Source organism: Staurois parvus, unplaced genomic scaffold, assembly GCF_062004578.1.
Source record: "Staurois parvus isolate SC_StPar_1 unplaced genomic scaffold, SC_StPar_1.0 ptg000436l, whole genome shotgun sequence".
Lineage (NCBI taxonomy): Eukaryota > Metazoa > Chordata > Amphibia > Anura > Ranidae > Staurois > Staurois parvus.
The window spans coordinates 7,465,876-7,481,736 of record NW_028318232.1 but is presented as its reverse complement, the minus strand read 5'-3'; the positions used below and the strand labels follow the sequence as shown (position 1 = coordinate 7,481,736).

General features: G+C 40.2%; 1 protein-coding gene across 2 annotated transcripts in view; it reads left to right on the top strand.

Annotated features, from left to right (window-relative positions):
• ATRIP (ATR interacting protein) overlaps window positions 1-15,861 on the top strand; it is a 180,405-nt gene that overhangs the window by 112,416 nt on the left and 52,128 nt on the right. For both annotated transcript variants that reach the window (XM_089687725.1, XM_089687726.1), the window contains exon 10: window positions 10,345-10,487. In XM_089687725.1, the coding sequence (XP_089543851.1) occupies window positions 10,345-10,487 (143 nt within the window). The remainder of the gene's footprint in view (window positions 1-10,344; window positions 10,488-15,861) is intronic.

The following is a 15,861-nucleotide window of genomic DNA, read 5'->3' as shown; positions in this document are numbered from 1 at the left end:
TAAAGATTTTCTGCAGAACGTGATGCATGAGATGTCTAAGACCTTTCAGAGCTTCAGGGGACAGAGGCAGGAACCAGCCCAGGACGAGCCCCAACCAGACACTTCAGGCATTTCTCCGCCGGGGAAAAAGAGGAAGCAGAACCAGACCGCTGCCGCAAGTCGGGAAGAGGAACCATCTAGCACTTTGGACTCGGAGGAAGGCAAACTTGAAGATTATGATCAAATGTCGCAAAGGTTCCTTTTTCAGGTAGAAGATACAGAAGGCCTTCTGGGAGTGATCTATGATACTCTGGATCTGGAAGAGGAACAACCGGATCTTTCTCTCCACAACCAGCTGTACGCAGGGCTACAAAAAAAGAGCGGCCTCACATTTCCAGTGCACTCTACCCTATGGTATACCATTAAGAGGGAATGGGATGAGCCGGAAAAGACTTTCTTTCCTAAAAACCTTAAAAGCGGATTTCCGTTCAAGGAGGAAGATGCTTCCGTGTGGGAATCCTGCCCGAAGCCAGATGCCCCTCTTTCTAGGATTTTGAAAGCGACGGACTTATCCTTTGAGGACGGCGGCTCCCTTAAAAACCCAATGGACCGCAAAGCAGACACATTCCTTAAGAGAGCATGGGAAGCATCTGCAGTGAACTTCAAGCCAGCAGTAGCAACAACTTGCGTCTCTAGGACCTTAGACGTATGGCTGGGACAGCTCCACTCTCACCTGGAACAAGGTACCTCGGCGGAGTAGAGCCTGAAGTTGCTACCAGTGTTGGAAAAAGCAGTGGCTTTTATCGCAGACGCGGCGGCGGAGACTATCAGATACACAGCAAGATCAACGGCGCTCATAAATTCAGCCAGGAGAGCTATTTGGTTAAAGTCTTGGCAGGGGGATCTTGCCTCCAAATCCAAACTCTGCGGCCTGCCCTTTAAGGGAAAACTCCTCTTTGGGCCTGAACTAACCTCGGTCCTGGAAAGGTCGGCGGATAAAAGAAAAGGCTTTCCAGTCCCCAGCAAGCAAGCGGGACAGAAGTTTTTTCGCCCCAACAGGAAGTATGCGTCAAGAGAGGCTAGATTTCAGGGGCAGCGAATGGGCTGGGGCTCTAGGAGGGGCAGAAACGAGTCAAGGGGGAAGGGAGGCTTCCTCTTCAACCCTAACCAGAATAGATCTAAGACTCAGCCCAAGTGACTGGAGAAGCCAAGTGGGAGGAAGACTGGGACACTTCCACACACAATGGCTGAAGATTACCCAGAACACTTTCATCTTAGATGCAATTCACAACAGTTACAGAATAGAGTTTTCAAGACCCCCCCCCCCCCTCAAAGATTTTTTGCAACCCCCTTACCAAGGGACAGGGAAAAGGCAGACGCATTGGTGAACCTCCTGTAGGGGATTCTCCGGTAGAACGTGATTTGCAAGCTGGAGGAGGAAGAGGGGAAGTGAGTTCTACTCCCATTTCTTTCTAAGAAGGAAGGCGTCCGGAAGTTACAGGATGATACTCAACCTGAAGAAGGTGAACGAGTTCGTAAAACCTAAAAAGTTCCGCATGGCTTCGATAGATCTAAGGGACGCATATCTTCACGTCCCGATAAGGGAGGAGTCAAGGAAATTTCTGAGGTTTGCGCTGAAAGGCGTGCGAAGAACAATCTTATTTCAATTCAATGCACTCCCCTTTGGTCTGTCGTCAGCCCCAAGAATATTTACAAAAATACTAGCGGAACCTCTACAAGCTCTGAGGTTAGAAGGGATAAACATCATCCCCGATTTGGACGACCTGCCCTTATTTGTGGATACGGAAAGAGGCCTGAGATCCCACGTGGAACACACAATAGCCTTCCTAGGGAACCTGGGATGGTTGATAAACAGGGAAAAATCACAGCTAGCCCCTTCCAGGAGCATCACATATTTGGGGTACATTCTGGACTCCACAAATACCTGCTTATACCTGACAGCAGAAAAAGCTCTCAAACTGCAGCAAGATACGAAGACATTCCGGGGGATGGCGACCTGCACAGTCAGAACCTCAATGAAGCTGGTCGGGCGCATGACAGCCACCATACCGGGGGTGCAATGGGCACAGTTACACTCCAGAGTATTGCAGAACCACGTCCTCTCCCACTGGGATGGCAGCCAAGCAGCCCTAGATTCCAGAATCCGCCTCACGCACAAGGTGAGAGAATCACTAAGATGGTGGGGGAACATCCACACTTTAGAAGAGGTAAAGAAGTGGAAGCAAGTCAGCCCAGTAAGAATTACCACAGATGCAATGATATGGGGGTGGGGAGCTCACATGGAGGACCACCTGGCCCAGGGCAGGTGGGACGTGGAAATCTCGGGGAGATCGTCAAACTACAATGAATTATTGGCAATCTTCAAAGCTCTTGCGTTTTTTCAGAAGAGGATAGAGGGCAGAGAAGTTCAGATCTTGTCCGACAACACAACGGCAGTCGCATACTTAAAGAGGCAGGGGGGCACAAGGTCCCCGAGACTGATGGATCTGGCAGAAACTCTCCTGAGCTGGGCAGAGAGAAACTTAAAATCCATCACGGCGGTGCATCTAAAAGAAGATCTGAATAAGTTGGCGGACCAGTTGAGTCAGAGAGAAGTCACCCAGACAGAATGGTGCCTCAGCTGTACAGCATTCAATCAAATCTGCGCCAGATGGGGCACTTCCTCCATAGATCTCTTTGCCAACAGGGAAAACACAAAACTATAGAGGTACTTCTGCCTGCAAAAGGATCCCAGGAGTGCAGGGACAGACGCGCTAGCCCAACAATGGGAAACAGACCTCCTCTATGCTTTCCCTCCGTTCAGATTGTTACCAAGGGTAATACAAAAGATTCAGTCATCTCAAGCCAGGGTCATCCTGATTGCACCATTCTGGCCCAAAAGATCATGGTTCTCCCGGCTGAGGAAACTGAGCTTAACGGACCCATGGATGATACCACCCTCGCACGACTTACTCGCCTAGGGGGGAGTACTACACCCTCACCCGGAAAAACTATCCCTAACAGCGTGGCTTCTGAGTGGAACAGGCTAGCTGGGAAAGGGCTTTCAGGAAGAGTGGTCGCCACCATCTTAGACAGACGGAAAAATTCGACAAACACTATATATGACAAAATCTGGAAGAAGTTTTCCTCCTTGAGGGACAGGAATGAGTCTCCGGGGGCCCCCATTCTAAATACAGTACTTGAATTCCTCCAAGCCGCAGCGGACAGGAACCTGGCCGCCAATACTCTTAAAGTGCAAGTAGCGGCTCTGTCAAACTTTCTGGAGCTAAGATTGGCGGAAGACCCATTAGTAATCAGGTTCCTGAGGGCTATCTCTAGACGCCGAGTTCCGTCCACACCGAAATACCCTATATGGGACTTGGGCACGGTTCTGGAAAGTTTTCAGCAGGAACCTTTTGAAGCCTTGGAGGAATGTTCTCTCAAGCATTTAACTCTTAAGACCACCCTCCTTATAGCACTAGTCTCCGCCCGCAGAGTCAGGGAATTGCCAGCTCTGTCGGTAATAGAACCATACTGTACGATCCTGCTGGACAGAATCATCCTCCGCACAGATCCAGCATTTTTACCTAAGGTCGCGTCACATTTTCACAGGTCACAAAAAATAATACCATCCCTTGAGGGCAACCCGAGGAGCACAGAAGAGGGGGACTACAACAAAATCGATGTGAGATGTTTAATTACGTACATCGAGCACACGAAAACATGGAGATGTTCGTCCTGTCTTTTCATCCTTTTCCAGGGCCCAAAGAAGGGATACAATGCCTCCAAAAGCACCATCGCAAAATGGATGAGAGGCCATCTCAGAGGGATACAGAATTGCGTCTGTCACCTCCACCTGATTTAAAGGCGCATTTGACCAGGGCCACCGCAGCCTCCTGGGCGGAAAAGGCTGGGGCCTCCCCCGGACAGATCTGCAAAGCCGCAATGTGGTCCACACCACCTTCACTAGGCACTACCGATTAGAACTGATTGGCAGCAAGGACCAGGCCTTCGTCAGGAAAGTCCTACAAGCAAAGGGCCCACTCTAGTGTACGTATTTCTATTCAGTCCTCTCAAGTGAGCTGTCCTAGAAGATGACTCGGGAAAACGCAGTTATTTACCTGTTAACTGTACTTCCAGGAATCTTCTAGGACAGCGTAACTCCCTCCCGATTACTGTGTGCTTATGTACTGATGTTGCGTCATGTCATGAACTAGTGATGGATTGTCTGTACTACAATTTTTATGCTTTCTCCTAGGCCTTCGGTCATATTCCTATACTGAGGGTCCCCTGGGAGAGAGGCTACCTATAAAGGAAAAAAGAGGTGGAGCGGGTGTTTCCTGGGAGGAGCCTATCTCAAGTGAGCTGTCCTAGAAGATTCCTGGAAATACAGTTAACAGGTAAATAACTGTTTTTTTTTTCATGTGAAAAAAGTATCAGAAAAGGCTTGGTCTTCAGGTGGTTAGAAGAGTGAGTGATGTGTGGCATAAACTTCTAATTCTGGGCATAAAATGCCCCAACCCACCAAAATGACCCCTTTTTAGAAAGTAGACACCCCAAACTATTTGCTGAGTGGCATGTTGAATCAATAGAATTAATTTTTTTTACCACAAGTTTTTGGAAAGTGACAAACAATGTTTTTTCTGTACACAAAATTGTCACTTAAATGATTTATTGCTCACACATGCCATGGGTATATGTGGAATTACTCCTCAAACCAAAAACATGTAGCAGAATACATTTTTGCCTAAATTTATGATGACATTTTATTTTTTTGGGATCTTTTTTATGATAGAAATGAGAAAATATTGTTTATTTAAAAAAAAAAAAAAAATGTTCTCAAAACTTTTTTGTTTATAGCGCCAAAAATAAAAAGCTCACAGGTGATGAAATACCACCAAAAGAAAGCTCTATTTGTGTGAAAATAAGGACGTAAATTTCATTTATGTACCCTGTTGCATGACCGCATAATTGTCAGTTAAACTAGTGCAGAGCTGTATAGCAAAAAATGGCGTAAATTGCAGTGTCTATACCAGGGGTCTGCAACCTTTAAGACATAAAGAGCCACTTGGACCCGTTTCCAAGAGGGAAAAAAAGACTGGGAGCCGCAAAACCATTGCAACATTTAAAACAAATCCGACACTGCATATATTGCAAAAAACGCTCTGGTCATGAAGGGGGTTTAAGGGCCCAGTAAGCAAAGGGTTAATCAGGGCCACAGTGTATCGTCATAATCACAATCATAGCCTTAGGTCAGTGGTGGGCAACCTTTTTTTTCGACTGAGCCAAATCTCGCCAAAACCACAATTGAAATTTATTTTGAGAGAAACATTTTTAAAACTGAAAATACATCCCCCATATAGTAATTCATCCCCCATAGTAATTCATCCCCCATAGTAATTCATCCCCCATAGTAATTCATCCCCCATAGTAATTCATCCCCCCTATAGTAATTCATCCCCCATATAGTAATTCATCCCCCATAGTAATTCATCCCCCCTATAGTAATTCATCCCCCCTATAGTAATTCATCCCCCCTATAGTAATTCATCCCCCCTATAGTAATTCATCCCCCGTAGTAATTCATCCCCCCTATAGTAATTCATCCCCCCTATAGTAATTCATCCCCCCATATAGTAATTCATCCCCCATATAGTAATTCATCCCCCAAATAGTAATTCATCCCCCAAATAGTAATTCATCCCCCCTATAGTAATTCATCCCCCCTATAGTAATTCATCCCCCCTATAGTAATTCATCCCCCATAGTAATTCATCCCCCATATAGTAATTCATCCCTCATATAGTAATTCATCCCCCATAGTAATTCATCCCCCATATAGTAATTCATCCCTCATATAGTAATTCATCCCCCATAGTAATTCATCCCCCATATAGTAATTCATCCCCCCTATAGTAATTCATCCCCGTAGTAATTCATCCCCCATAGTAATTCATCCCCCCTATAGTAATTCATCCCCCATATAGTAATTCATCCCCCCTATAGTAATTCATCCCCCATAGTAATTCATCCCCCATAGTAATTCATCCCCCATATAGTAATTCATCCCCCATATAGTAATTCATCCCTCATATAGTAATTCATCCCCCATAGTAATTCATCCCCCATATAGTAATTCATCCCCCCTATAGTAATTCATCCCCGTAGTAATTCATCCCCCATAGTAATTCATCCCCCCTATAGTAATTCATCCCCCCCTATAGTAATTCATCCCCCATAGTAATTCATCCCCCCTATAGTAATTCATCCCCCCTATAGTAATTCATCCCCCATATAGTAATTCATCCCCCCTATAGTAATTCATCCCCCCTATAGTAATTCATCCCCCCTATAGTAATTCATCCCCCCTATAGTAATTCATTCCCCATATTGTGTGAATTCACTTACCTTTGCTCCGCGCGTTCCTCTCGCTGGGTTCCCGCGCCGTTCTGGTCTTCAGGGCGGACTGTGAGAGGAGAGGAGTTCGTCACGCTGCCCCGCCTACATCCGGGCTGCCCCGCCTACATCCTGACAGCCAATGTTTGCCAGCGGGCGCCCGGCACACAGAAGATCTGCATTAAAAGAGCCGCGGCTTGCCGACCCTATTGCCTGTCACCTGGTGGGCAGTGTGCTCCGGAGCCGCAGGAAAGGTGAAAAAGAGCCGCATGCGGCTCCGGAGCCGCGGGTTGCCGACACCCGGTCTATACCATAGTTTGTAGACAATATAACTTTCACACAAAGCAATCAATATACACTTGTTGGGATTTTTTTTTACCAAAAACATGTAGCAGAATACATTTTGTCCGAAATTTATAACTAACTTTGAGTTTACTATATATTTTTTATAGCGGAAAGTTAAAAAAAATATAGTTTTCCTTAAAAAATTTTTTTTTTTTTTTTTTAAGCTCAAAAAATATAAAGCGCACAGGTGATCAAATACCACCAAAAGAAAGCTCTATTTGTGTGAAAAAAGGACATACATTTTGTTTGGGTACAGCATTGCATGACTGTGCAATTATCAGTAGAATTAGTGCAGCGCTGAGTAGCAAAAAGAGGCCTGGTCAGGAAGGGGGGTAAATCCTCTAGAGGGCAAGTGGTTAATAAAAGGGCAGTTTGAGGATAAAGAGAAACTGCTTGTTACAGGAAGATTATGTGAAACAAACTGATGTCCTCATAGAGAGATTCCAACAAAAGGGCTATCCTGTAGAAGAACTTAGAAAAGTAAGAGAAAATGTAGGAACCCTGGATAGATCCATTCTACTCCAGAGGCAATGTAGATCATCAACAAATAAAGGAGAATTAGCCTACATCACAGGATTTAACCAACAGTACAAAGCTCTGGAGCGGTGCTTTAAGAAGCACTGGCCTATCCTATGTAAGAACCCCACACATAAAACTATTCTCCCCTAGAAAACCATAATTTATCTATTGGAGAGCACCTGGGTTGAGGAAAAAATTTGTACATAATATCCCAAACCCCCCTAAAAAAACTTTTTTCATTTTTTCAAGAAGGAGGTTTTTTTTTATATGTGGGAAATGTGGACCATGCAAAACCACTCAAAAAATGCCAAGAAAAATTAATATGTTCATGTCCCATCAAACATATAGACAATATAACTTCAAACCTTTTATCACGTGCCAGACCAAATTTATGACCTATATGTTGATTTGTACATGTGGTTATCAATATATAGGGAGGACTACCCGCAAACTCACAAAAAGGCAGTGAACATATTACAAATATAAAAAAGGGATACCCTAAGCACAGTGTATCCAACCATTTCAGGTTGGTACACAATAAAGATCCCTCACGTTCATCCTTCTTTGCCATAGACAAAGTAGATAGACATTGGCGGGGATCACCAAAAGTGAAACCCAATGGATTTATGAACTCCAGACATAAGGGTTAAATGTGGAAATTGCCTTAAACTGTTTTTTGACGAATTTCTCAGAGAGTTCAATACCAACTGAACACTGAGGTTCCTTATTCCAATTTTTATAATTTTTAAAAAAATGTTCTATACATATATATATATATATATATATATATATATATATATATATATATATATATATATATAATGGGGGTATCTTATTCTAATTTTAGTTTATTTGGTTTGCCACAGACGTATTTTATTAATATATGTGAGTGGGCACACAGTGATATTCACAATATTCTATATTTTTTTGTATTTTAAATTTAAAGTTTAGAAATATATGGGGGATTTCCCTCTCTAAAAACGATATTGTTTATTATGTTAATTGTATCCACTTTAATGGCATTATGGATAGGGTTTAAATTTGTTCTGTATATACATTTAATTTTTATTTAAATTTTTTTCCATTATTATGGATACAGTAATTATCCCCTCATTAATATTTTTCCTAAAGTTTTTTTCACGTTATTTCCCGGAATGCAGTGATGCAGCAGGGATAATTTGTTTATTTATTTAATGATTTTGCCGATTTTATAAATGCATTTGCCCTATTTGTGTGTGTATAGACATGCATTAGGGAACCTTCCCCTTTTATAACACCATGATATGCCTAGTTTTCAAATAGATGTTATTTATGTGTAATTAGCATTGATATTAAAGTTTGAACATATTCTATTTGGGCACCGGCTGTATTCAGCAATGTTGCAGTTATTTGTAAAAAAACGAGTGCCACAGCTGCAGTATAATTAAAATGGTGACTGAAGGGTATAAATACCATCTTCAATATGGCAGATTTTGTACTTCCTGAAGACGATCTATTGGTCGAAACACGTCGAGGGCTTATGACTCAACTTCTGCTGACGTCACTTTCGGGGTTTGGAGCGCGGCGGCCATTTTAACTCCCATTCATAATTAACAAGGCTGAATACACCCAGTGCCAGGAAAGGCACTTTTTTTGTGAGTGGCATTTTTTTTTTTTTTTTTGACCCCATTATTAAAGTTATATTTACGGTTTTACACTATCGGATGTCTAGCTTTGTTTTAATTTATGCTGAAAATATGACTTGCTGCCTGTGGAGGAGAGGAGCTTTCTAATATTGATGCAGCCCTAGAGAGGGTTATCGGTTGCCACCAGCAACCACGGTTAAGAGGGTGAAGGAGTACCGGACATAAATACCATATTGCATACTGGGATAGTCCCAAAAGTGCGTTTGACTAACCTAGAGATAGGTGGTCATGAGACGACGGCGAGTTTCCATCCATGTGGGGCACCAGTGTGAGCCCAGTGAAGCACTTTTCACTTCAGTATGGAGGTTCACCATTAAGGATACAGCACCATTACACTAAAATTCACATGTTGGGACTGAATACCAATATTTTATTTTAATTTTGCTCATTGATATCACTTTACTTTGTACACTGGCATTTAGTTGATTGTATGACCTTAGCACGGTCTATTTGAAATACAATAATTACGATTCATGGTATATTTAAGCCTATGCAATTTTTAGAAAGTGATATTTTCATGCTAGCTTTTGGGTACTCTAGATGAGTCCCTTGGAGGCTGATTTGAGGGTGAAGATCAGTTGCTTTGTTATGCGTTATGCGCGCTTATTCTGGTGTCTAACCAAAAAGAAAAACCACACACACAAACACAAATAGAAAACCTCCGTATACACAATCCTATACCCACACCTGATCCAGAGGAAGGCAAAAAACCTCAATAAGGCTTGATCCAATTTGCTCCAGCAGGTGAAAAAAATCCTTCCTGATCCTCCAAGAGGCAATCTGATATTCCCTGGGTCAAATTTACGTATACATATTAGTATCCAGTTATATTATGTGCATCTAGGAAAGAATGCAGGCCTTTTTTAAAACATTCTACTTAGCTGGCCAGAACCAGCTCTTGAGAGAGTCTATTCCACATTTTCACAGCTCATACTGTGAAGAAACCTTTCTATATTTGGAGATTAAATCTCTTTTCCTCCAGATGTAAAGAGTGCCCCCTTGTCCTCTCTGATGACCTCAGGGTTGAATAACTCTACACTGAATTCACTATATGGACCACTTATGTATTTATAGATTTTGATCATATCCCACCATAATCTCCTCTTCTCGAGAAAATAAATTCAGTTCTTCTATTCTTTCCTCATAGCTGAGCTCATCTGTGCCACTTATCTGTTTCATCATCTGCTGTAGGATGGACTGGTTGCAGGAAGAGGTTAGGAGTAGCACACTTTGGAGAAAAATGTTCCTGTAATGAGAAAAAATGTTGCCTTATATTTACTACTTGTAAGACAAGATAAGGATTCTTAGCTCAGAAAGATCAGGACAAAAATGCTGTGTGCCTAGTGGATGTCTTTTTTTTTTTTTTTTTTTTTTTTCCAAAATGTTATTTAGAACTCAACTTTTTTTTTTTTCCTAATAGATTTCAGGATTTGTTCACTTCTTCTGTGTTGCTTCAGTGCCTGTCTGCAGATTCTCCCCTTCCTATTGCCCTGAATGCTGTCAGACTGGTGGCTCTTCTTGCAGACCACAAAAAGCTAGTCAGTCTTTTCTGTTCCTGTTCGGGTAAGTGTCACACGGGTCCAGCATATGTTTTTTATGGGCCCAAATTGGAAGGCATTCTCACAGTTGTTTTATCGATATAACAAAAAATGAACGGTGTACCCTTTAAATAATTCCCCAATTGCACCTAAACACGTTTCACCCCAAAAAGTGTATCATCCAAATATATATATATATATATATAAGTGCTAATATACTAAATAACACAAATAAATAAATACTACTGTCCAAAAATTATATTGTCCACAATAAAAAATAAAATATAAATCCAAATAAAATAAAACAGAATAGACAAAAATCCTCCAGAAAGACAGTCCGCAAAAAGGCTTCCAGCCGAATGTAGATCCAGTGATTATGGAGATCAAACCTCAAAAAAAGAGAACTCACATAGTGTGATACCATCAAAACACATAAGGTAATATCAACATCACTGCAAAACGCATGTGAATCACACTAAACCACACGTGGTGACTCATGCAGGTGAGTATAATGTGAGCTGTGCCAACCGTTATAAACACTCTCATGCAGTGTGCAAACCATGTAAACACGTGTCCACTTCTAAGTGTAAGGATAAAACACCCTTACCAGAACATGGATATAACAAGCATGTAAGTCCCAATCCATAAATGGCTATTCAAACTTGGCAAGTGGGAAATTCCTCCTCCATTAGCATATATAATTTAAACTTAAAAAATTAGGTACCGTTTGTAATATTTATATAATCAATTACCAATTAACTATATTGAAGTTCTTCAATACCACATACATTTTATTGCATAAATGTCACATCATATTAAAATTATGAACAGACCCTCCATAGATCCTCAGAAACACTCCTCCTGTGTCTGTGAATGGAATTTCCAGCTGGAAATTCCATTCACAGACACAGGAGGAGTGTTTCTGAGGATCTATGGAGGGTCTGTTCATTATTTTAATATGATGTGACATTTATGCAATAAAATATATGTGGTATTGAAGAACTTCCTATTGCTGTTTGTGGTGGCATTATCCGGAGTCATTGAGAACATGACCGGATGAGTTTTTACATGAACTTTTACTAGTATAATCTGCTCAGCTTTGGAGGGAATCTATATGGTAATGGAGGAGGAATTTCCCACTTGCCAAGTTTGAATAGCCGTTTTTGGATTGGGACTTACATGCTTGTTATATCCATGTTCTGGTAAGGGTGTTTTATCCTTACACTTAGAAGTGGACACGTGTTTACATGTTTTGCACACTGCATGAGAGTGTTTATAGCGGTTGGCACAGCTCACATTATACTCACCTGCATGAGTCACCACGTGTGGTTTAGTGTGATTCACATGCGTTTTGCAGTGATGTTATTACCTTATGCGTTTTGATGGTATCACACTATGTGAGTTCTCTTTTTTTGAGGTTCGATCTCCATAATCACTGGATCTACATTCGGCTGGAAGCCTTTTTGCGGACTGTCTTTCTGGAGGATTTTTGTCTATTCTGTTTTATTTTATTTGATTTATATTTTATTTTTTATTGTGGACAATATAATTTTTGGACAGTAGTATTTATTTATTAGTGTTATTTAGTATATTAGCACTATATATATATATATATATATATATATATATATATATATATATATATATATATATATATATATATATTTGTTTTATCTATATGTCTGAAACTTGCCTCAATTACCACACAGCTACCAATCCATTTCATTTACACTAAAAATATACCATTTTCAAATAAAATTTGAAACTTGGTTACTGTAATGTACTACTGGCAGTTCATATAGTTAATTGGTAATTGATTATGTAAATATTACAAACGGTACCTAATTTTTTAAGTTTTAATTCACTGCTTTTTTCTGTTCCACAGTCTTGACTCAAGTGACATTATTACATCCCATTCACATTCTACAGTGCCTTGAAAAAGTATTCATACCCCTTGAAGTTTTCCATATTTTGTCATGTTGTAACCGAAAACGTAAATATATTTTATTGGGATTTTATGTGATAAATCAACACAAAGTAACACATAGTTGTGAAATGGAAGGAAAATGATAAATGATTTTCAACATTTTTTACAAATATCTGAAAAGTGTGGCGTGAATTTGTATTCAGCCCCCTTTACTCTGATACCCCTAACTAAAATTCAGTTGCCTATAGAAGTCACTTAATTAGTAAATTGAGTCCACCTGTGTGTAATTTAATCTCAGTATAAATACAGCTGTTCTGTGAAGCCCTCATAGGTTTGTTAGAGAACATTGGTGAACAAAGAGCATCATGAAGGCCAAGGAACACGAGACAAGTCAGGGATAAAATTGTGGAGAAGTTTAAAGCAGGGTTCGGTTATAAAAAAAAAAAAAATATTGCAAGCTTTGAACATCTTACAGAGCACTGTTCAATCCATCATCTGAAAAAGGAAAGGGTATACACAACTGCAAACCTACCAAGACATGGCCATTCGCCTAAACTGACAGGCCAGGCAAGGAGAGCATTAGTCAGAGAAGCAGCCAAGCGCCCCATGGTAACTGGAGGAGCAGCTCAGGTGGGAAAATCTTGTCCACAGGAATACTATTAGTCATGCACTCCACAAATCTGGCCTTTATGGAAGAGTGGCAAGAAGAAAGCCATTGTTGAAAGAAAGCCATAAGAAGTCCCATTTGCAGTTTGGGAGAAGCCACGTGGGGGACACAGCAAAAGTGAAAGAAGGTGCTCTGGTCAGATGAGACCAAAATTGAACTTAAAAGCAAAACGCTATGTGTGGCAGAAAACGAACACTGCACATCACCCTGAACACACCATCCCCACCGTGAAACATGGTGGTGTTAGCATCATGTTGTGGGGATGCTTTCTCTTCAGCAGGGACTGGGAAGCTGGTTAGAGTTGATGGGAAGATGGATGGCGCCAAATACAGGGCAAAGAAAACCTGTTAGTCTGCAAGGTTGGATTGTTAAATGAAAATAGTTTTGAGGCATGTCTGTGATTCGTTTTTTTTCTCTTTAAACAATTGACTGAACATTTTCCAAGAGTGGTGATTCCATACTTTTTGCAGGGTTTGTTAAAATGTACACCACACTTTTCAGATATTTAATTGTAAAAACATTTTGAAAACCATTTATCATTTTCCTTCCACTTCACAATTATGTGCCACTTTTTGTTAGTCTATCACATAAAATCTCAATAAAATACATTTACGTTTTTGGTTGTAACATGACAAAATTTGAAACATTTCAAGGGGTATGTATACTTTCAAGGCACTGTATATAAGGTTTGAAATCAGAGATGGATCACTCCTTCTTTAGCTAAACTCCAGAACATACTGGATGTATCAAGTTTTTTTTTTGTTTTTTTTTTTGTTTTTTTTTTTAATTGTAGTAATGTTATTGTCATCACTTAATATTATTCTCCCTTTCTTTGTCTAAGAGTCCTTTTAAGGCACAGAAAAATATGTATAATGATGTATAACTTTAGAATTAAAGCTAAACATCAGCAAGGTTGATATTGATTATTTTATATGAAAAACATCAACTGTCTATGTGCCAGAAATCTAGTAAGCGCTCCAATGAGAAGGCAAATATGCTGTCTCAGATCCAACCCTCTATACAGTTTTGCACTGCAACGTTGACAGGTCCACAACACACTGTTTACTTACAGGTATCCACGTAAAGAATCTTCAGAAAAATTAAACATTAACAAAAGGAAAAACCGTAATTGTAACTTTTTTTTTTTTTATACTCCACCGCTGTGAAAACACACTTTCAGAAACTGTGAATATTCTGTTCTTCAAGACCAAACAAAAGCACCACTGTGTAACAATTGACTTCCACACAGTGTGTGCCAGAGTAACTCACCAAAATGTATAACTTCAAGCGTAATCAAGTATCAGATGACTTGTTCTTTACTAAGCTAACCTTCCAAGTATGTCTCTTCATATATTACTCCTCAATGGCAAATTTTTGCCAGATCAAGAAAAGATAAAAAGAAACCTCCCAATAGTGTGATACTGTTGAAAACATTTTATTAAATGGTAAAAACAACCAAATTTCATCCATGAAAAACAGAGGAGGGGCTAATCGCTAGTGCTGGCAGCAAACTGGGCTGATCCTGCAAACACTGTGTTTTTGGGGACACTTGTACAAAGAGGGCACTAGTATAGTTTTGTTCGTGATCAATATATGGATCTGTACAAACACTATACTAGTAATGGTGGTGATCAGTGACCTATAGCGTGAGTGCGATAGTGTCCGGGCAGTCGAACGCTAGCTGACCGGTCAGGAAGAGAGAGGCGGCGGAGTGCAAGAAATTTTAAAATATATATAAAACAACAGATAATTGAATACTGAAAAGTGATATGAGCAGAGCATTGGAATAATAATGGGAACATGATGATAGACAATTAAAAAATGAGGATAAATTCAGGATAATAATAAAATTTATGGTAATGGTATATCATCATGTTCCATCCATTCATTTATCCTTGACTTGGTTATTAATCTGAACCAGCATGCTGAACAGTTTTTACTATTATCCTGAGTTTATTCTCATCTGCATTTTTATTTTTTATTCTTTTGTTTTTGCTGATTAATTCTGGTTTTGACACATTATTCCAATGCTCTGTTCATATTACTTTTCAGTATTCAAGTATCTGTTGTTTTATATGTATTTTCAATATTTCTTGCACTCCGTATAATGCTATGAACCCGTATTGCAGTTTTCATATGTATTAGTTCTCACACACGGACATAGCAAAATCAGTCTGCATACGCAGTAAAGTATGTATGTTATACTCATTGTGGAACCTAAGAGGTTATTCCTCTGCATTATGTAAAAATGCTGTTTGATCTTGACTTCTCTGATCCTCCCCTTCGTCCAGTGTCCCACTCATCTCCTGATAAGACATACGGTGTGGAGTCATTCTGCACTTGCTCAGTTTGGTGTGTATTGCTAGAGAGTTTTTTTTCTTGGGAGAGTGCATGTGATCAGCACTGTGCCAATCAGCATTGTCCAGACAGATGTCAGGGATTCTGCATCCTCCTAGAGCAGAAAAAAACTCCTACAAGCTTTAACCAGTGCTCTGCTGAACACTGATAGAAGTCACAAGGCTGCTGTAACTGCTGAGGAAACAAGGTATTTAGCAGTTTTAATTACTAAAATAATTGCATTTCCATGTAGTGTGTATTGTGGGAAACCAGAGGGCATACAGAGTCTTAGGTTTAGTAACACTTTAATGGGAATTATTGGGGAGTACCTCTTTATTGACCATTATTGGAAATATAATTCCCACTTCCTTATCCGCCAGTCTAACTATAATGTTCTTTGTGTTCCAGTATTGATATCCCAGTTTTATATCTTCTTTATATTTTTATATTCCATGTCCCTTGTCTGTC